The sequence below is a fragment of the Cladophialophora immunda genome, assembly GCF_000835495.1.
Source record: "Cladophialophora immunda strain CBS 83496 unplaced genomic scaffold supercont1.5, whole genome shotgun sequence".
Classification (NCBI taxonomy): domain Eukaryota; kingdom Fungi; phylum Ascomycota; class Eurotiomycetes; order Chaetothyriales; family Herpotrichiellaceae; genus Cladophialophora; species Cladophialophora immunda.
The window spans coordinates 3958768-3980997 of record NW_015622545.1 but is presented as its reverse complement, the minus strand read 5'-3'; the positions used below and the strand labels follow the sequence as shown (position 1 = coordinate 3980997).

Here is a 22230-nt window from a genome sequence, read left to right as displayed (position 1 = left end):
GCCTATTCACAGGCACAGTCGCAACTGCAGATTGGCACGCAGATTGGCACGCAGATTGGCACGCAGATAGGCCCTCAGATAGGGCCCTATTCTCAAGGCACACAGGCCTATTGGGCGTCAAATCAGGCAGGTTTTTATGCCTCCTGAAGGGTCAACCACGAACTAGTTTACTAGGAAAACGCTAATAAACTAGCTCCTTGGCTCCCAGGAACTTTGGAAAGATTACATCTATAATACTGAAATAAACAGGTCAGGAATGTGACGCTGTATTTATGAAATCTATTTTCACAACACTGGTCTCGAGAATATCTCGGCTCGAGAAATCCAACACGTGACGCAGCCGAGATTTCTCTGGTACCCACAAGTATCTCTGTACCGCTCATAATGGTAATAGCCTTGTCCTCAATCGCCTGGCTAACTTCAGAGCTTGCCGCAGTTCCGCACATCATTGCCCTTCATGGAAGGTAATCATGAAAGACGGGAACAGTTGTCCAAGACCCAAGGCAGCAGAAGCACCATTCGCACACTTCCCCCAAGTCCCGATAAGAGACTGCCCATTGTCTCCACCAGCCCAAGGGACAGGCATTGCGAGTTTGTCTCTCCAGACATGTGCCCTGGAGGAGGAGATTGGTAACTCGGGCCTCGCTAAGGCAGGCTGATATGAGAGATAGTCGTCCTTACTCAGGTATATATCATGGCCACTCTGAAACTCAGCCACTCGAGAATTCTGCCAATCCGTCTCTCGATCATCATCCTCTATCTCAAGTAGTCACAGTTCTGTCTTCCTGGTACTAGGTGTCAAGTCATTTTGGATGAAATATGGACAGCGCAGTCTCAGAAAAGAGGCCCGATATCGAGGCCATAACGCCGGCCAGCCCCGTGGAAGTCGGGTCCAAATTTGGAAGTGTCGACGAGGCCGAAGTCTTTGTGACCGGACAGGATGGCGTCAACTTCAGAACAGTTGGTTGGATCAGGGCGTCCATGTTCTTCCTCAAGATGACGTTTGCCGCGGGTGTCCTCTCCATCCCCGCGGCGCTCTACAACCTTGGTGCTGTTGCCGGGGCCATTTTCATTGTGTTCTGGGGTGCGCTCAACACCTATTGCGCGGTTCTCCAGGGCCAGTTCAAGCTCAGGTACCCCTCGGTCCATACCGTAGCGGACAGTGCGCACATCGCGGCGCTTGAGATGGGGTTTACGAAGAAGAACGCTTGGGTCGTGAAAGAGATCACCGAGTTCGTCTACCTCTTTACCTGGATCCTCTGTGCGGGTGTCTCGACCCTCGGCTTTTCCATTGCCCTCAACGCCGTCTCGAAGCACGGAACTTGCAGTGTCACATTTGGCTTCGTTGCCTACATCATTGTTGCCTCGGTTGCCAGCATCAGGAAGATTCACAATCTTGGCTGGATTACCTGGGTCGGGTTCATTTCTATTGTCACCGCCATCATGATTGTGGTCATTGCTGTCACCGTACGGGATCGCCCGGCGGCCGCGCCTCAGACAGGAGACTTCGACCTTGGCTTCGCTGCCCTTCCTCCTGCTGGAACAACCTTTGCCACTGCATGGTCGGCTTCATTGGCCATCTTTTCGTCCTCGGCCAATACGTCCGGGTTTGTTCCGGTGATATCGGAGATGCGAAGACCACAAGACTATTTCAAGAGCGTGTATGTCTGCATGGCCTGGATCACGTCGTCCTATCTGGCGCTGGCTACGACCGTCTATGCCTATTGCGGCAGATGGGTTGCCTCGCCCGCCTTGGGCTCCGCAGGTCCAACAATCAAGATAATTTCATACGCCATTGCGATCCCAGGCCTGATTGCGGGCACCATGATCTGCGTCCATGTGGCAGGGAAAAGCATTTTTGTCCGCATCTTGCGAAACACCCACCATCTGACCCAGAATACAAAGACACACTGGGCCGTTTGGTTGTCGTGCACATACGGAACGGGGCTGCTCGGTTGGATTCTGTGTGAGGCGATTCCGTTCTACGGTAGTCTAGTTTCACTGATTGGGGCCCTCGGCTTCGGATACCTGGGTGTCTGTATCCCTGCCGTCCTCTGGTTTGTCCTGAACGAAGGCGCCCGCAAGCGTTCGGCAACAATGATGGTCCTGTGGTATGCACATATCGGAATATTCGTGCTTGGTCTGTTGATCACCGTCGGAGGGACTTACGCCAACGTGGTGAGCATTATTGATCAATACAGGACAGGGCAGGTTGGGTCGGCGTTCAGCTGCGTCGATAACAGCAACACCGTTGCTGGAGGCTAGCGGCCAAGATCGAACCTCCTGGTTTCGAGAACAGGTTGACTGGAGGTCAACTGTGAGGAAAAGCCGACATCGAGGACGCGAAGGTTTGAGCGCGGATGACATCTCAAACCTGCCGCATGTTGGCATTTGAGTGTGTTGGCAGCAACATTATCGGCTTTATAGAACATCGATAGACAAAGATATAGATTTTTGGTCCACTTAGGTTCCTAGAGGGAGAAAACGGAATATACAAGACGGCGAGAGTCCCAGCAACAAGCCTCCAGTAGACGCTGGGTTTCAATCAATGCGTTTGGTAGTGCAGACCATCCGTATACCCCGGAGGTACTGTTGTTTCTTAAAGGCGTATATGAAGTTAGCTTTTGGTTCCGTATTAAGACTGCTAGGCGATCTGTTAGCCTTCGTGGCTTTTTGTGGCGGCGACACCATACGAGGTGTCCGGCGCAAGATATCACAGTTTGAGTTCAGCCAGACTCCGAAGATAGGAAGGGTGCACAAGAGATAGGTAGACATACGTGCAAAAGATAAGGCAAGGAACAGCATAGCCCGATTCAAGAAGGTGACGGCCTAATCCGTGCCTTCAGCCCGTTTCTGTTGGCGCCAACATCCCGACCTTGATAACGGTAGCCGAAGCGCCGAAGCGGGCTAGGGCAAGGGACTCAATCTCGACAATGTCAAGATGCCAGTTTCTCGCAACGAGACTCGAGACGCAGGCCCGAGATAGGTGTTCGATACCATGTCTTGCAGCGGTGGCTCCCAGCATACTATTACACGTCTTCGCGTTACTACAGGCTGGTATGTTACTCGCACCCCAATCAATCACCCCTGTCGATCCGCGGTTGCAAGGGTAATCCATCACAACGCTGACCCAGAGATGGTGGACATGCAGTCGTGTATGCAGGGCAAGGCACGTAAAGTGCGATGAGCGCAAGCCAATATGCGGCAATTGTGCGAAGAAGAATAGGCCGTGCTCGTATGATGCCAGGGCGCCTGATCGAAGCCGCTTTAGTTCTGACCAGGCCGATAACCCAAGTCGAAGCAAGGCCAAAGGGTCAAGTACTGGTACCAACACCGCGGTCAATTCCAAAGCGACTTCCCCGTCGTTCGAGCCAACAACTAGTGACAATGTTCAGCCCGTCACTACCCCTGCCTCTTTTGGACCCGTCCTTGCTCAATATCTCATTGACCAATCTTCCTCATACGAACCATTTCAGGCACATCAGCACAGTACTTACAAAGACCTCAACCTCCATGAAGACGTGACCCAGAAAGAGATCTCTGACACAGGTAGTCCAACCTACTCGAACCAAAGCAGCAGCCCAGCTGGGCTGTTCTCGCGGAAACACCTAGACAGAGACTCAACTCAAAGCTTACCACCAGCATCACCGTTGCCCACTTCAGAGCCTGTACACCCCCATGGACATCTAGCCAGCATACGTTGCCCTCCTACCGGATTATACTCGAGGCATGATGAGCTATACGGTTTCAGACATAACATTGTCTCAAAAAGCTATTCCGCCAGAGGTCCAATCAATGTCTCGCCTCCTCCAGCGGAGCTTCGATCTAATAGCCCGCTTAATCTGACAGAGATGGAGTTGTTCATATTCAGAAATTTCGTGGAAGGAGTTGCGCGATGGGTATGTACGTGCACCTTTTGCCGTTAGAAACGAGCTCATGCGCTTGATCAGATCGAAGCATTCTCCTCGGAAAATCCATATTCGACAATCGTTCCTATGTTAGCTTTTGAGTGCCCAGCTGTTCTGTTCTCGTGCCTTGCTATTTCTGCGAAGCAGTTGGCACTGAAGCGGGCAGGCCACGAGCCACAAATAACAGAGGACATCGCGGTCGCATACTACCAAAAGGCGCTGAAAGCCTTCAGTTCTCTCTTGATGCAACCTGATTCAGCACGCAGTGATGAAATCTTGGCATCTAGCATCATGCTCTCAAGGTGCGATTTACCTTTCCCATTTGCCTCTCCCCGTTATTAAAAGCCCCGGTACAATGTACTGACTGCAGTCTTTGCATAGTTATGAGATGCTGGACGTAGTCGGAGAGAATTTTGGCTCACACCTCCGTGGTATCGCCTCCCTCCTTCAGTTGTGGCAAGTAAACGGGGATTCACCGGGAATCAAAGGAGTCGTATATTGGACATGGTATAGATCAGACACCTGGGCAGCCTTGCATGCCGGAAGACGTATGTTTTTAGACGAACACTACTGGGAGCCACGTGCAGTTGACTCTTTTGATGGACTATCTCATGAAGAGATCGCCAACCGTGCCATGTTTCTGCTGGGACAGTGCATCAGCTTTTGTAACGACTACCAGGATCGAGAAAGGGTGGAGGCTGCAGGAGAGCTGAATATAAGGCAAAGAACGAGGGACAAACTTCGACAGGACCTCGAGCAGTGGAAACGGATGCTTCCCCCTTCGATGACACGGTTCGTTGTGAGCCAGGTGCTGCAGGAAGAGCAGAAAGAGGAAACTACAGCGTACCAGCACCCGCGGGACATATCAGCCATATGGTATGTGTTTCCACACTGTGGTAAGCGCACACCAGCTTGGCCCTCCATTTCTAATGTCGGCTGACGGAGGAGGCAGCTGTCGGAATTCAAATGTACCATGCATGTCAAATATTGCTGGCGCTCAGTGGGCTTCCATCCTCGTCCAGGCGACAGGGTCAAGGTATCTGTACCTCGACTACAGAGTCGTTATCGGTGCGACGGCTGATCAATCGGTCGCGTGAACAAATCCTACTCATCGCCAGTTCCGGAATGACGGATCCCTTCAGTTTCATTTCCACACAGTGTTTGTATATTGCGGGGCTGGTGACAGAGGGTGTTCAAGAGCGGCGTCGCACTCTCGAGCTCATTGAGGAGTGCCAGAGACAATCTGGTCGACGCACTGTGTGTATTGCCGATGAGCTCAGAACGGTATGGGCGGAGGAATTGCAGCATCTCTAACAGTATCCTCGGCCCAACTAGGGAAGATTCCAGCTAGAAGCGCAATCATTCCTGGTATCTGTGCAGCTCAACTATCATCAACCGAATATAAAGAGTGTTTTGCGGTCTCGCAATTCCCTCAGGCGTCTGCTTAGGGCCCCATGGCTGTTGAATAGGGTCGGCATGGCTAACACTGCGCCCTTTTTTAAAGCTGCCAACACTTCTCTAGCATTCCTCGGTCTCGGGTACGAATCTTGGCCTCTCTGAAACTCATTTCCGCTCCTGAGACTGAGTATGCCTCCCCCCAACATATGTACATTGAACTCGTATCTATACATGGACCTGTACGCCGCGGTCCCGCTTCGTAAAAGCACACGGCAAATCCTCCGGTTTCAGGAACCACCAGTTGGTCAATTTGAACTCGAAATCCTGGTCGACCAAGCTGATGTCGAATATTCGGACGAGTTCGACTATAACCTTGTTGATCTCGAGAATGCTGATATGTTTTCCCATGCAGGTGTAGGGACCCGCGCCGAACTAATTACGTGTATCAATGCCATATCCATATGAGAGGAGCAGAAGCTGATTATGAAGAAGAAACCAGATGTAGCGAAAAGTCACCTTTTCATAGGCTAGCACGGGCAGTTCTTACCTGGAACATGTAGTGATCCATGCGCTTGGTGTCACATCCGAGCCATCGCTCCGGCCTGAATAATTCGACGTCGTCTCCGAATATGCTTTTGTTTCGGTGCATCATATAGGCGTTCATTCCGATACGCGCCTGTCTCGCGGTTTTTGAGTTAGCATCCCTTCTTGGGTAGGGACAAAAGAATGATCAAAATCAAGATGGGAAGACATACTCCAGCAGGAATGTGCTTTCCTGCCACCATGATACCCCCTTCTGGGACGTAACGTGGATAGATATAGGCCACGGACGGATGGATTCTCATGGACTCTTTGATCACCGCCTGTAGATACGGCATCGACTGGGTCTCGCCCAGTTTCGCTGGCCGGGACAGCTTGCCATCGTCATCGAACCGATCTATCTCGTCACGCAGCTTTTGGAGGGTGTGTCGATTCTTCAAGAGGTGGAACAAGGTTGCGGTCAAGGCAATTCCCGTGGTGTCAGAGCCTGCAGCACTGTATTTTGATGTTTATGAGCCACAATGAAACAGCTTCACGCAGACGGATTCTAAGTGCGTAGGAAATGGATGAGTAGAGGGATGGGGGACTCACATGTTCATTGCACAGGTCGTGTGAAGGTCCTTGACCGTGTACTCATCAGGCTTCTTCTCATGCTCCTGGAGGAAACGAGAGAGCATGTCTCGGTGATTGGATCCTCGGGCTTGTCTATCTTGGATCTGTTTGTTCGCCATCTGACGTTCAAACTCGGTTTAGCCTCCCGGCAGTGAAGTTTTGCTGTGATGGGACGTTCCAAATGTACTTACAACCATGATGATCGACCCGCTGGAAGCACCCTTGGTAAGCCACGCCACAAGAGGGTTACCGAGCAGAAGCCAGTGAAGCCAGAACGCCTGCCCAATGACAGATACATAGAACAATAAGAGATCGATTGTCCAGGTGGCATTCTCAATGTCCTTTTCCTGTTCCATGAACCCGAACTTGGTGGAAAATGTGAGCTGTCCAATCACGTCGAAGGCATACCACTGGAACCATTTTGCCATGTTCATCGGACCCGGGTCGGAAAGGTGTGAGGTAATTTTCTTCACGAAGAGGTCGATACAATCGTCCACCAGAGGTTCAAGCTCGACGAGGGCCGTCATGGTATATGCTGACGCAATGTGACGACTCAGCTTGCTGTGGTGGTTACGATCGATGGTGCTGAAAACGTGGACGCCCCATATGTCCGGGAAGCCGAATAGACGGTAGAAGTCAGTCTATGTGTGAGGGAAATCTAGGATTAGCACTCATTGTGACCGGTGACATGAAACTTTCACACCTTCTGGAATTTGCTTCCAAAGCCATATATGACATCCAACACACTAGGGTCATTTACAATTACTTCGTCAGGACCAGTTCGAACTACCGGACCTGGTCTCATCAGCAATGGCATGTTTTGATGGTTGAGGCGCCATGACAAGCACAGTTTTGTGGTAACGAGGCTGTGCGACATCAGGTACCTGGGTCCATACGCACCATGTCTGCGATGTAGGGCTTCTTCAGTCCGCCAGACCTGCCCTTTGATTGCCTCCTTCAGCCTCCAGGCATGCGTGAAAGACGCCAGCCACGGGCCCGAAATATGAGATAGGCCATTGAAATATCTCCTTTTGACTATGATCATGAACAAAAAGAGCAGCAGGAGGACGCAGAGACGACTATCCATGCGACCGAGAGTCACAAGCATCAGTCTCGGTGAGTAAGTCACCACATTCTCGAGCAGCGGCTGAGTAATGGACTTCTCGACCCACGACGTTGAGATCACAGACAAGTTATCTGGGGCCATCTATTCGCGGAATGCTACGCCGCCTTGCGGAGCTTGTGATGAGTTGAAATAGATGGAGCTTCGACTCTTCTGACCGAGGGTTGGGATCCGGCACCTTGATAAGTCCTACGCTTTTCCTCGGGTCCCACGTTCTCCGATTTCTGGTCTTCGTGTTCAGCTTCATTGTTCAGGTGATCGCGGTTCTTTCGCCTGCAATGACTTCCAGATCCTCCAGGAATTGCCCACGGGGAAAAGAAAGCCAATGGCGTCGATCTACTCGGTAACGGAGAGCCGACGGGGCATGGCTGATTACGGTGAAGTTAGAACGGGGCAAAAAGGGTCGCGCAGGCAAGCAACGAGATCTTCAGCATAGCCCAAGCAGGTATTGCCGGAAGCCTGTGCTACGAAGGCAGTGTGGTGGACGCAACAAAACAGGAATTGATTTTGTGCAGCTCAAATTCACGGTGATAATTGGTTCAAAGCTGTGGGGGGAAGGGGGGCGAGGGGTCCCCGCAAATCCAAAACCAGTTAGCTCGTTCCCAGAGTGGAAATGCCACTTTCCATTGGGCCAGGCGTTGCCGTGAACGTCGGGCGAGTCTGATGCACAGTCCCAACTACGTGCGCATTGAGATGATCAGTATACCGACTCGGGACTTCATTCACAGCGTTCCTTCCACCTCCATCAGATCGGCACGAACCACATCTGCCCCTCCACAACTGACAAGGACAATCCTGATACCTCTAGATTGCCTATTTAAGCATTATGCCATTCGCACAGGCTCCCTTCCGCCGACAGCGTTTCTATATCTCGTCTAAGCTGGCCACTCTCCTCTTCTAAAATAAGCGTTAAGGGCAGCCTCGCAAAGATCAACCAATACTCGAAGTTTCAACCAAAATGCTGCTCATCACGGGAACTGCAATTGCAATAGCAGGCCATCCATCTCTTTCTGCAGTATCCATACTCTCTATTCTCGGTCTCTACTACCTTGGACTTTATCTTCTTCAACCTGGAGAGGCCGAGAAACGAGGACTAAAAAAGATTCCCGGGCCTCCTACCAACAAACTCGGCGACAATTCGTTTCAGTTTGACCCAGTTTCTCCTTTTTTGACCTTCCAGAAGTGGGCTCAAGTATATGGTCCGATTTTTAAGGTCACCGTTGGTCCTAAAGCCATCATCTCAGTGAATGATCCCCGACTCGCAAAGGAGCTGTTTGAGAAGAGGGGTGGCAAATTCAGCAGCAGGAATTCACCACACGTGGGAAGTGAGCTCTTGTCTCAAAACCGACGGATAGCTTTCATCCCCAGTGGCCCTATGCACGCGGCGTTCCGACGGCAGATGCACCTAATTTTGTCAATTTCACGCACCAAGGAAAATCATAAGATCCAAGAGCTGGAATCCCGTCAAGCCTTGCATGAGCTTCTTAGCTGGGCAGAGAGTCCCGTCGAGCACCAAAGATCCAACTATGCCGATGTCCAGGCCTCGTTCCGCAGATACACTTTATCCGTCATGATGACTTTAGCGTACGGTCACCGGGTCACCTCGCTTCGAGATGACATCGTCAAGACAGTCTTCTGGATCATGGACGACATGTCTAAGACGATACAACCCGGGCAATATCTTGTGGACATATTCCCCATTTTCAAGAAGCTACCCTACTTCTTGCGAACCTGGGAGCACGAAGTCAACAGGAAGCTCAAATGGCAGTGGCCTTTCATGAAAGGGCTGTTAGACCGCACTCAGCACCAGATGGACCGCGGAGTACCCAACCCGGGTCTAATTCGCGCCTTATTCGAACAGCGAAAAGGCATGAGCGAGGCGGAGCAAACGGAGAAGTATCTCGACGACAGGTGCATCGCATACCAAGCTATGACACTGATGGAAGCTGGCTCGGATACAACATCTATTGTGCTAATGAATTTTACCATGGCCATGCTTCTCAACCCACGGGTCATGCGTAAAGGTCAAGAGGCAGTCGATGCCGCAGTACCCGAAACGCGACTGCCAACATTTGAAGACTTGTCCCAGATGAATTACATCAATCAGATAGTCAAAGAAGTCATGCGGTGGCGAGCGATCATCAACATGGGCATCCCTCACTCCAACCCGGAGGAGGATGAAATCGAAGGCTACTATATCCCCAAAGACAGTATCATCTTCGGTAATGTTTGGGCCATGCAACAGGACCCAAATCACTACCCAAACCCGGATATCTTCTATCCCGAGCGCTATGACGGGAATACCAAATCGACGTTTGAATCCAGCCTAGAAGCCGATCCCATGCAACGCGATCACTACATCTTCGGATGGGGCCGGCGCATCTGTCCGGGCATCCATCTGGCTGAGGCGAGCGTGCTGCTTTTCGCGGCGAGGTTACTGTGGGCATTTGACATCACACCGGCCACGGATGACCTGGGCAACGAAATCCCTGTTTCTTGCGACCCCGCAACCGCATATGAAAATAGCATCATTACCAACACCAAGGTGTTCCCCGTCAGCTTGAAGCCCCGAAGCAAGGCTCGTGCGGACGTCATTCGTCACTCGTTTGAAGAGGCATTGGAAAGATGGGATGAAGAGAAACTGGATCTCTTCCAGGACTAGCTCTGTGTAGAAAGAGTACAGCAGGACCGAACCTTAGGAGCCTGTAGTCCTGCCGGAGGAATGAACCATTATGCGCAATATACGTTCGTTGAATAACGCGCAAATGGAGATGCCATGTTCAGAAGAAATGTGGGAGGCGAGCCGCGGGCGCTGGATATAAAGATAGACACTGTCGTCACAGCAAGGTGACTCTTTAGAAACTCATGCTAGCAAATCAGGTAGAGCCAAACAGTGGACTCCTCCATCGACTATCTCTCTGACATGCCTTACCGCTTAGTATTGTTATGGGTGACTTTCCATACCGTCCGCAATCCGCCTACCCCTTCGGTAAGTTAGAGTGAGAATGAAGAAATGGCCATTGAATAATGTCTAAAAACCCGCTGCAACACTCTCCTCATGTTGTCTAGTTGGTCTCCTGGCGGGTAGGGCCAGGGTAAGGATATCCTCTCCACAGCACAAGGCAGGGTTTGGCAAGACCATTTCCACCCATGTGGCGGCGGCGGCAGCATAAGCAAGACGTTACAAGTTTCCGCTGCCTTTTCGTTTTGCGACGGGGCAAGGAAGCAGTGGCTAGCCCTTGATATTGTTGTCCCTGCCTGTAAACGAAGAGGTTCGTTGTCGCAATGACGTCTGCGGGGACCCCACAACAATATCATCGCCCCGTCGTATATTGCGGAGTCTTGGACAACCCCGTCCCCAGAGTTTCTTTCTGCCTCTGGATCGCGCGGGGCATTGGCAAAGCTGAAAATCGGGAAACTCGCGAGGGCAGAATCCTGGTGAATCCGCGGGGCGTTGTGGGTTGGCTGCTGTCTCCCATTTGCCTCAATCGCACTGATTTGAATCCTGGGTTCCGCTGTCAATTTCATCCTCCGCGGGCCTAAATATTACCTTTATATAACGCGGAAATGACTCTGGAAGGTCTGAATTCTTGTCGGATGATTCTCGACTGCTGAGATCCAGTCCTGGCTCTATTCTCTGGGCATCCAATCTAATCACAATGACTGTGCATCAATACAGTGAACTGCCTGCACGGGCCGCCCAGGCAATAGAGAATTTCCTTCCGCCGGAAGACAAGATTGAACAGCGCGCACGCCAATTCGCTTCGGTGAAACCCCGACGTGCCGACGTGGAAGGCGACACTGAACAGCTTGACGGGGTCACATTCACACATCATTTTGTCGAGGCGCCTGGGGATCACGAGACGGTGCTATTTCACTATGTCGAGACGGGGCCGGCCTCGGGGGAGGTCGTGGTATTCCTCCACGGCATCCCGGACTCGTGGTTTCAATGGCATCATCAAATGGCGACTTTGTCTCGGGATCAGGGATATCGATGCGTCGCGCCCGATTTGAAGGGCTATGGGCAGTCGGACAAGAGACCGGGGGATTATCGCCACGAGGGGGCCGCGGAACAACTGTACGGCATGTTGAAGCAGATTGGCTTGCAGCGATTCAACTTGGTCACCCATGACCGAGGGACCGTGCAGGCCGACTACATTGTTGCGCTTCACCCTGACAACATCCTCCGGTACGGAAGAGGGGAGCAGCACCTCTACCATTTCAACCCGGCCCTAGCACCGCAAGGCGATTTGTTCATGGACGCTCCATATACGGGCCTCATGTCTGACCCAACGCGCTTCGTATGCTTCGTCTACACCTGGATCACGAAGATCCCGATTCCCGACGACGAATTCTCGCGCGTCATCCAGGAGTACTCGTATCCGGGCGTCACCAAGGCCGTCCCACGGTATTTCAACTCCTCCTCGTTCCGTGCCGAGTGGCTGGATCGAAGGAATAGATTGCTGGCGAAATGGAAGTGTCCCGTGATGATCATCCAGGGCTACGACAGCAAGACGCAGCCCAGGGAGTTCTACGAGAAGGCCAGAGACTATCTGCCTAATGCGGCGGATGTGGCGGTGGAGTATATGCCCGGGGGACATTTCTGGACACTAGAATGCCCCGAGGCGACGACTAAGAGCATTCAAAAACTGCTCAGGATGTAAGGGGCGCGAGAAGCTGATTTTGATTGAAATTCAATCTAAATATACATCCCTTTCACCTATCTCTAAACAGCTCAGTTCTCGATCTGACTAGAGAAGAAGTTCTCCAAATATGGATACAGAAGCTAACGTTCTCTAACAGAGCTGTAGCCGTTGTGGAAGTATTTCAGCACTTTGCTTCAGGTATTCGGATATTCGTAATCCTATGGGTCTATCCTTTATCTCGGTATTGCTTCACTTCCATTCAGTGGTGCTAGTGCGGAAGCAGACCTTCGTCCCCCTCGTGAATGAGGGGACCAAGAATTTGGGCAAACCGCTGGGCAATTCCCCAATGGCCAGTCTGCCTGAGCATATCCGCCAGTGTACACAGAGTGTTTCCCATGATCGTCACGACATTGCCGTTCCGAAAGCCGATTACGTCGGACCACTGGTGGGAGAAATCCAGGCCGAGCATGCGGAACTCTGCGAAGCCCACGTTCTTCTGGGATCCCTCGATATCCTGGGTCGCGTTATTGCGGAGTGCGAGGAAGAATGACGACCAGGAGATAGCGGCGGAAAAGAGACATCGAGGAACGTGGATTGCCACAGGACGTCGCGTTGACCTGCCCTCCATGTGCTTCTGGAGGAGATAAGCGTGGATTAGACATCTCTTCGACGCAACCGAAGAAGACCACTCAGTCAAGTATTCGACAGACGAGTCTGCAGCCACGACTCCCTTCTTCCCTGCCGCTAACTCCAAACGATTTAGATCGACGAATTGCGAGATGAAGGTCCAGTGCCAGAGGACGAGTAAAAACTGAGGATCGGATTCGGCCTTTGCCTTTTCTCCAAACACCTCATACCACGCGATGAGATCCGTTTCATATTTTCGTGCCGCGGTGGTGTCGAGCGTGCCGGCCACCCTTTCTTCACAGATGGCAGCGCCGATACATTCCAGGATAACATATGCACTGAACATGCTGTGAGAGCATGCTTCGTTTGGTAGCTGGTATCTTAGTGATGGAGAGGGAGTCGCAGCGGCCCCGTCGTGTAGCCCATTATTCGTGTCTTTCCGCATTGCCCGCACCCAGCTGTTGACCGTAGCTGCAGAGAAGGCTTCCGAGGAGCTGGCTATGGGCGCATTTTTACCGCCATACCGAAGAAATGGTTCGTGGTGAAATAAAGCTGCAAGCTCGGCGTCGTGGATGAAAACCGCGAGTGCCGTCCTATTATCATTCAGAAGTAACACCGAGTCAGCAATTTACACCTTGATAGACCAAACACAGGAAACATCCGAGGCCTCGTACCTTTGCATTTCCTCTCGCCGTGCCCAGCTACGCCAGGCACTTGCCAGCTGAGATCCGCTTAGGCCTTCAAGGTTGACAGGCTCGTGTTTCAAAGTCATCAGATCTGCGCGTCGAGCCCACTTAGGCCTTGTTAAGGACTATCTCTGTTTTGAGAGGTTCCAAGGGAGGAATTACCGATATCACTGTGCCGTGAAAAGCTGAAGCGATGGCGACATGGCGAGGGTTCTACGTCCACAGGTGAATGCTGCGCATCGAAGATATAGTAAGATGTGTGATGGAGACTTACTCCTGATAACATCATGAAAGTCTGTCCTATTAGAGCCGTCTGGACCATAGGTACTTTCTCCTCTGCATGCTTAGCGATGACGAAATCCCACTTTCAGGCTTGTCAGCAGAGCTAAGAGTTGAAGAAAAGACAAAGCTCGCACCGAGGTCATCATTGCTCGGAGGAGTCTTTCAAAAAGGGTAGACCCGTAGCGTGTAGCTTCCTCACTCCCGACGAAGAGACAGCCAAGAGCACAGAGAGACAAGAGAAGAAAGCCATTCTCCTCTGTTGGTCGGAATGTAGCAGCATGGAAAATCGGAAACGATGGGTTTACACGATCGAAATACATCTGCAAACTGAGCTTCTGCAAATAACCATTGTCAGCAAGCCTGGTCTCCTTTGATCTTATCCACAACGATGACACTCACCAAGAAGTCAGTTGATGGTAGTGGTTCCTCAGAATATCGTGGGCGGAGCCTGTTAGTCAGGTTAATGCGATATACTTCGTTGATATCTTCGCGAGCACATTTCGATCCCTTCGGAGTCGATTCACCGGAGGCAGTATGTGCAAGCTTATTAGCTGTATTACCGCAGTCGCTTTCAAGCCTTGTAAACCACAGTTGCTCCACAGCGGCGGCCGCAGCATTGTGGCTCTGTGCTAGACCGGTTTCCTCTGCAAGTTTTCCGGGGTCTGGCCTTGTTTGCGTAATTTTTGGAAGACGACTCGGACAGTCTTCCAACGAGCGTAAGGGGTCCAAGAAATATGAATTGAGGTCACCCAGGTCGATATCTTCCCATATAAAGGCAGCGGTTTCGTTGTCAAAATCCACGGACTGATTTGAGGGAAAGGTGGGGAGATCCATATCTATCCCCGTGTTGACTGCCGCCTGGTGGAGAAGAACATTCTGTGGTTGTTCGCCTTGAAGAGGATGCAAAGCAACTTGATCCATCAGAGGTGCTGCCACTGGTACCTCCACAGTCCCACCTTCTTCGGACGGGCCATTCGGACCACGCTGGTGGCCCATATCACAGAGGGTCGAGTTTACAGCAGAAGCGACCATACCAAAGTGATATTCTCGTAGGGCGGCCGCGGGAGTAAGTGGAACGTTTGAAGAAGTTTGACTGCGCCGGATAGTTCTCTCATTTTGCAGCGGGCATGTCGTCGACTCTGACGATCTTATTAGAGATGTCGTGAGCTCGACACAAGTTTCTCAGCACTGACCGGGGTCTGGCAGCTTACCTTGCGGCTCATGAGGCTTACGCCGTTTTGGAGAAGGCAGCTGCGTAGCGTTTCCGTCACTAGGCTTCTCGCGGTTATGAACACCTTCGTGGCGCAACAGAGTATCCCTATTATAACAAAGACCAATCAGTTTCACAGAGCACAACCGTAAGCATTGGATGGAGGCTGTCGGTAATTACGATCGACCATATCGCTTGCCGCAAGTGGCACAGACATAGGGCTTTTCCTTGGTGTGTGATCGAACATGGCGGTCGAGATGATCGGTCTTCAGAAAAATTCGGCCACAAACGGGGCACTGTCTTCTGGCTAGCCGGGACGCCAATCCATCGTTTGGTACAGGAGCAACAATGTTTCCCACCGTGCCTCTCTGGGTGGAATTTGCTATGCCACTCGGGATAGACATAGAACCCTGTTCTCGGGCCAGGTTGAGCTTCAAACGTCAGAATTCCCGCCTCTTGCAGCTGAGGCCACTGGAAACAAAAGTTTGGTGGGAAGATATTGTGTTGGAGGATAATTCAAGCATTAGAAAGAGCGGCACGCTGTTTCAACTAGAAGAGTTTGGGCGGCGAAGGGAGGCGCGCAGGAGATAGCAGATTGGAATAAGAGAGTTGGACGGGCGGTGTCTACTAACCTAGGTGTTTATGAATGACGGGCAATTGATGGTGAAGACCTTGGCACGATGCCATTCTTTCCGGGCCTTTGGCGGATCTTGCAGTCTCTAGTTCTGGACTCGCAGTAGTAAAACTGTGAGTAGAGAAGCTAGGCCAACGCCAGAGGATGCACCAGAGCCTAGGGGCAGTTGCTGAAGGCCTCACCAGCCCTTGGGCTCATCCCCCGCACCCCCCAAGTCCTTAAGCTCCAAATAGGTCGCCGCCTGGACCAGTCTTTGCTGAGACAGGTCTTTGCTTTACTGATCTAAATGTCACCAGCTGGTTAACTTTCGGAGGAAGGTGAAGATAGAATATCATCACCCATGTAATGTGGGGCGATATTGTGCACCTATGTAACTGCTAATGAATGTCCATAAAGCTATGTAATGGCAGGGCGCTACGGGGCAGAACAAGTCGCCAACAGCAGCCTTGTCTTTTCGGATTTCTTCCGCATCTCCATGTAGCTTCATGTCTGGCCCCGTCTAGCCCTCAAAGGTTGCCCTGCGTCAGCCACTGGGCGCTTTGATCTGAATTCCGTGCAGTAACCTAGATCTAGCATTCCCTCCTCTCAGATATCTATCATCAATGGTGATCACACCTCGCGGATTATCTTATGAAATTCGCGACCCTGGGGTTGCACAACCTCGAGAGGTTGCTTGTCTCGTCGCTGCGCGAGAAGACCGAAATTAAGAAAGCACACGGGATATTGGATCGAACAGCGAGTTTGTTTGAGTCTAGTCTAATGTCAAAGCCATCTCTCATCGCGGAGGGACCATAGGCGTTCGACCAGCCATCAGGGTGGACCATTCGTGCCCCTGCCATGCCCAGCTTGCATATTCGCGCAATTTCTGGGGAATCAGGTTCGCCCACCCAACGTCAGTCAGCCGAGCAATAAAAGGCACGAGATGTGCGTCGAGTGCAGTCGGTTTGTTGTTATATATCCACTGCCTGGGATCATCAGGGAGCAGCGCGGCGAGGGAGGCGCGGAGCTCTGTCGCGTTCTTTTCCATTTTGGCGACTTCGGGAGGCACCAGTCCTCTGATTTTACCCCGCCGGACTCTGTTTATGTTCAGCTCGCCTGTTCAAGAGTCTAGGAGCCGGGAAGGAGGGAGCCTTGTGTGTCGGGACATATACGCCTAGTTTAAACTCGAGAGCTTTCCGATACCTATCGGAAATGTCTGGGTTTTCGAGTCTCTGGAGAATTGCAGTTTCGAACCCCTTCGCAACATGCGGGGGAGTCGGAAGGGAGAGCGAGAAATAATTCAGAGCATGAAGGTCGACGAGCTCTGCGCGCCATGGGCATCTGGGAAGAGTTCAGGGTATTTCGATCCGATCCGATGTAAAAGGTCATTTTGAGGCTATTGGGCATGGGATTTTCCATGGTGGAGGGATTCATGAGCACGGGAACCTAGAGAAAGTAGGGGCACGCTGCGTCAATCATGATTATTCAAGTCAATGCTTTGGTTTGTTCTTACCTGACCCTCAACACTGATTTCGCACAGGAACTGCTCGCTCAGATGCTCCTCATTGAAGATGTCCACGGTTTGAAGGGCTATAATCATTTCAGTGTCCACATCTTTCGGCGCGCCTCGAAGCGCCAGAGTGTAGAGGACCTGCAACGAGCAGAAGGAGTAAGGGTTGTAAAACAAGATATAACGAGATGATTCTCTCCAGCCATATTGCTTGGATTTCACTATGCTGGCCTGAACAGACTAGGAGGGAGAGCCCGAAATAGTAATACTGATCACCAGTGTCTTCCCCCTGCCTAAGGATCAGTGACCGCGAGGATTCCTTCAGCAGAATCGTGGTCCCGCGAAGATGTGGAAGTCTACCCACATCCGGAGAGACTGGCCTTTGTGGGGCAGGTTTTGACAAAACGAGATAGCAACTTTTACGCGGGGTCCCCACGATCCTAAAGCACGGATAGAACGGGTTGGGAGTGTAAAAGGGCGGAGCGGCGCCGAACACGTTCTTTCGAGGAAGTACATGTGCGAGGGTATACATCGATCGAGCGGGGCGGTCTCTACCTCTAGACCCGTTTAATCCCCCTTGCCTTCCAGCCGGAAGATATTGGTCACTATCCCTTTTATCTTCAACAAGTTAGTCTATTACGAGCCGCTTTACGATACGTAAGCTACTTTCTGACTGTGTATCAAATGTTCCCATCCTGACTCTTACCACTTGGTGGACTCTATTTTTAGGTCTCTATAATCGATCCTTTAGAGGTAAATGCCCAGGTATTGGCTCCTCAGGGGTTCCGGCAAGCTCTAACAGCAGACACTTCAATTCTTTCGACCCCGGAGATCGACAACAAGCTTTCCCATAACCTTGCCCGACTTGATTCGGTCCAGTGCTATGTTGATATCATCAAGTTCAATGATTTCGAGCTCTGGCACAACCTTGCCTTGGACACAGAGGTCCAAGGCCAAGAGGATATCTGCCTTGGTCCCCGTCTCGTTAGAGCGAACCACCAAGTTCTTGTTCAAAATCGGTCTCAACGACATGCTGTTTTGGCCACCGATCAGCACGCTAGTCCTCCTTCCAGAAGTCAAGGAGCCTCTGGAGTACTTACTGGGCGTTTCCAATTCCAACCGCCATGATGTGTGCCCCGAAATTTGCGTATTGTCCAGCCGCACTATAGAAAGAAAAGGGGTGTCACCCACGGTCGCACTCCACTTGCAGCAGGGAGCAGAACTTACTCATATGATGACTGATGAGGACTCAGAACCAGAATATAGTCCGCACCGCCGCCGGTCTGAGTGACCACGGCCTCCACAAAGTCCTCCCGACCGAAGTCGACAAAAGCATCGGCGCCCATCTTTTTGCAGAACGCTTCTTTTTCAGCCCCGTTCCCGTCGATCGCCAGCACCTTCAGATCCATGGCCTTGGCATACTGGATGCCCAGATGACCTAGACCGCCCGCAGCGCCGACTATGGCGCACCATTTCGACGGCTGTGGCTTCATCAGCCGCAGCGAGGTATGAACAGTGACGCCCGCGCAGAGGATGGGACAGGCACTCGGCAGAGAGATTTTCGCCGGAATAGGGATCAGCTGAGAAGTTGGGAAGGAGACATATCCTGTAAAATTCGTCAGATGGCCTCCTCATGACGGGAAGAACTTAGGTTCCACTCGGGCCCCGTTGCCTGTGGCGGAACGTCGACGTACCCTGAAACGTCCCATCTCGATGTGACCCAGTGACTTGCTGATTATAACAATGGTTTTCTTCGCCGTGCTTACACGCGTTACAGGTGCCGCAGACATAACTTCTCCAAGCAATTCCCACCACATCCCCTATCCTGAACCCGTCCATGCCTGCCGTGCCCATGGCGACAATGGTTCCAACGCCCTCGTGGCCTCCGACCAATGGCCGAATAGGGATCTTCGGGGCTGGACCGCCACCATCTCGTGCATATACATCTCCGTGGCACACACCGGTGAATGCCAGCTGGACAAGAACCTCTTGCGGTCCCGGCTGCGACACACAAACCCTTTTCACCGTATATGGATCACTGTAATCACCAGTCAAAACCGCCGCAGAGGCTGTCTCAGGCGGCGAGGCCAGGTTTTGCCTCAAACCACAACTGCCACTGAATTCCCTTGCCATACTAAGTAGTGTCTATAACCATGGCAGGAACATGAAAAGAGCGGTCAGAGATGAGGTCCAAGGCACGAGAACAGGCTCCGGCAGATCTTTCTTTGTCCTCAGGTGATCACGACGTTCACAAATTCCACAATCCCCGCGGCATCACGATTGCTGCTCTTCAGTTTTACGATACGCTCGTCGGGTAGACAATTCCACCCTGCCTCCGGCATGTTTTCCGACACAGTCTCTAATGTCTAGGTTGCTTGGGATGCCATCGGGGCCGGAAGATTGAACCCGAGATAGCCGGCAGGTCTGAGAATTTCGGCCAAACGGTCGAAGTCCTCTGTTTACAATCATGATATCCTCGCCTCCTCGGCCTCGGACTCTGACAAGACGCGATGGCTGCGTTGATCTGCAGGTCGTGGGAGATAGCTGCTTGGGTATTATAATGACTTCTCACCCATGAGCCTAAGATGCGATCCCAACGGCCACTGTAAGCACGCCGAGGCAAGTACTCTCAAAGATGCAGCCGACAGCAAAATTACAGCCGTATCTATGCGAGCATCCTATCCTTGTCGGCATCGTCGGGCTGAGCATAGGTTTTTTCGTGTTCCAGATTGTTCAATACTTTAGCAATCCTCTGAAACACGTTCCTGGCCCGTGGCTGGCAAAAGTCTCTCGTTTGCCTCTGTTTGTCCAGTCTTTCACCGGCAAACGAGCTGGTTGGATTATTGAACAACATCAGCACTATGGACCGGTCATTCGCATCGCGCCCAACAAAGTCTGTGTGGCCTCAGACGAAGGGGTCAAAGCCATCTACAGCAACAAGGCCACCAAATCGTCCGCATACGAGGGGTTCAAGTACCATGACGTGAAGATGTGCATTGGTATACGTGACGTCAAGTCAGCTCACCTCCGTCGGAAGGCCCTGTTGCCAACATTTTCGCACCAGAATCTGATGGAGATGGAGCCTGTCATTAGGTTCCACTTGGAAAGGTTTCTGAAATGGCTGGAGAACTGGGATCACACGGGCGAGCATGTAGATTGCTTCAAGTGGTTTCGGTACTTGACATTCGATGTCGTGGCCGATATTGCCTTTGGACAGCAGATTGGCATGCTTGTTCAAGAAGACGACAATTTCATCCGCCACGTCGAGTACCGAAACAAACGGAATGGTCTAGTAAGAATGTTTTGAGTCCTCCGACCCGGATGCGTTGGCTGATGTCGTGGAACCAGGCTGGGCCTTTCCCCTTCGTGATTCCAATCTTGAAGATCTTGAGCCCGGAGACCGCAAAAAACTGGATCAACGCTGATGATGAAATCGCCAAAGTATGTACAATAGCACCATGAAGAATGCAGTCGTCGCTTCGCTGACAAAGGCGGAATAGTATGCCATTCGGGCTCGGGATGGCTGGTCTCGAGCAGAAAAGGGCCATCGACACCGAGTCGACATTCTCGCTCGCTTAGAGGAGGCTGCCGTGAAGAATCCGAAGGAGGCGCTCTCACCGGAAGAAATCATCGCAGAAATGATGGAAATCCTGTAGGTGGAATTTGCGGAAATCCGAGGACCCAATGATACTGACAGTCTTTTCCTCAGCAACGCGGGTTCGGATACAACGGCCAATACCGCTATGTTCGCGTCTTACGAACTCGCCACCCGGCCAGACGTCCAGCAAAAGCTATATGAGGAGCTTTTGGAGGCTTTTCCCGATGCCTCGGAGCCGTTGACGTTTGCAAAACTGTCTCAACTGCCGTTTCTCGATGGTGTCTGCCGGGAAGCGCTACGAATACACGCTCCCATTCCATCATACTTGGAACGACTCGCTCCCGATGGCGGCCTGACCATCGAAGGCACCTTCATACCCGCGGGCACCATCGTCGGCATGCAGGCTTATACAAACCACCGCAGTCCCAAAGTCTACCCCGACCCTTTCAGTTTCTGGCCCGAGCGATGGTTCAATCCCTCGGCCGCGATGAAGCTGAATTATCTCCCCTTCTCCGCCGGACCGCGCTCTTGCATTGGTGTGAAGTAAGTGGTTGTCCTTGCTGCGATCACATGGGCTGGAGGCGCTGACACGACCCCAAGCCTGGGAAACATGCAGCTCCGAATTCACTTAGGCCATATTTTCCGTACGTATGAGGTCGTCTGCGCGCCCTGGACCACACCCGAAACAATGGCCCACGTTGAATTCTTCACGATTCGGCCCCAAAATGGCAAGTGTGATTTATACTTCCGCAAAAGAAAATGAGGGGTCTTGACAGATGGCCAACTGTCCGGGTTGACTCTCAAGACCGGATTTAGTGGCAGAGTATCCATTGATGAGCAGAAGAGCGAGTCGGGAGTCGACAAAGACCAAGGAGCAATGTATATAGGAAGGTCCGCACAGCGACTCCCGACCCTTTTGAACGTACCAGACAAGCGAGAGCTCTAATAGCAGAAGATCAATCCCTGTCGAAGTTGGATTGTGAATCGAGAAACATATCGTAGCAGACTACCATCTAACAGTTCATCCCTTCTTGAAGCATCGGCCTCTATTTTCGGCAGCGCTCTTGTCGAGCTTGAGTGCTCAGTTGCGAAAGTAAAACGACCCTTTGCGGGAAAGCATGAACGTTTTCACCATGAGAATTATGGTCAACCATCTGCTCTCCTCGGCGGGAAAGCTTAAACTAAGTGACGTGAAGCATAAATGTAGCGGGGGAATCTACAGCGTTGGACCACTGAGTCCCTAATAGTGGTAAGGTGGCAGGGATGGAATTTAGAGGCAAACAAGGAAATGGAGGGGAATGAGTGGAGAATGCGAGTAACAGCCAGATCTGAAAACGTGCCGAAATACCCGGGGACCATAGGCGAGATTTCCAGCGAAACCTCATATGTGCTGGCATAAAGCCATGCACTTTGGTGTCCTTCGCTTGGCCCGAACCTGGCGTCCGCACTCTCGGTGAACAGAAGTCCAATTCAGAAG

At 51.8% G+C, this 22230-nt stretch overlaps 5 protein-coding genes across 5 annotated transcripts; 2 read left to right on the top strand and 3 right to left on the bottom strand.

Moving 5' to 3' along the window:
• Positions 1 to 819: 819 nt before the first annotated feature.
• PV07_09471 (uncharacterized protein) lies at positions 820 to 2265 on the top strand (the record flags this gene model as incomplete). Its single annotated transcript, XM_016396731.1, has 1 exon — positions 820 to 2265. The coding sequence occupies one exon, from the start codon at positions 820 to 822 to the stop codon at positions 2263 to 2265; it is 1446 nt and encodes a 481-aa protein (XP_016246587.1).
• Positions 2266 to 5531: 3266 nt separating this feature from the next.
• Positions 5532 to 7275, bottom strand: PV07_09470 (uncharacterized protein; the record flags this gene model as incomplete). The annotated part of the gene is made up of 6 exons (XM_016396730.1): positions 5532 to 5738; positions 5854 to 5982; positions 6062 to 6341; positions 6438 to 6589; positions 6653 to 7099; positions 7162 to 7275. 6 exons carry the CDS (start codon positions 7273 to 7275, stop codon positions 5532 to 5534), a joined length of 1329 nt encoding a protein of 442 aa, XP_016246586.1.
• A 3965-nt stretch (positions 7276 to 11240) lies between these two features.
• PV07_09469 (uncharacterized protein) lies at positions 11241 to 12245 on the top strand (the record flags this gene model as incomplete). The annotated part of the gene is made up of 1 exon (XM_016396729.1): positions 11241 to 12245. The coding sequence occupies one exon, from the start codon at positions 11241 to 11243 to the stop codon at positions 12243 to 12245; it is 1005 nt and encodes a 334-aa protein (XP_016246585.1).
• A 250-nt stretch (positions 12246 to 12495) lies between these two features.
• Positions 12496 to 14818, bottom strand: PV07_09468 (uncharacterized protein; the record flags this gene model as incomplete). Its single annotated transcript, XM_016396728.1, has 6 exons — positions 12496 to 13447; positions 13529 to 13647; positions 13703 to 13753; positions 13815 to 13904; positions 13957 to 14157; positions 14222 to 14818. The coding sequence occupies 6 exons, from the start codon at positions 14816 to 14818 to the stop codon at positions 12496 to 12498; spliced, it is 2010 nt and encodes a 669-aa protein (XP_016246584.1).
• A 1623-nt stretch (positions 14819 to 16441) lies between these two features.
• PV07_09467 (uncharacterized protein) lies at positions 16442 to 16693 on the bottom strand (the record flags this gene model as incomplete). The annotated part of the gene is made up of 1 exon (XM_016396727.1): positions 16442 to 16693. One exon carries the CDS (start codon positions 16691 to 16693, stop codon positions 16442 to 16444), a length of 252 nt encoding a protein of 83 aa, XP_016246583.1.
• Positions 16694 to 22230: the final 5537 nt, after the last annotated feature.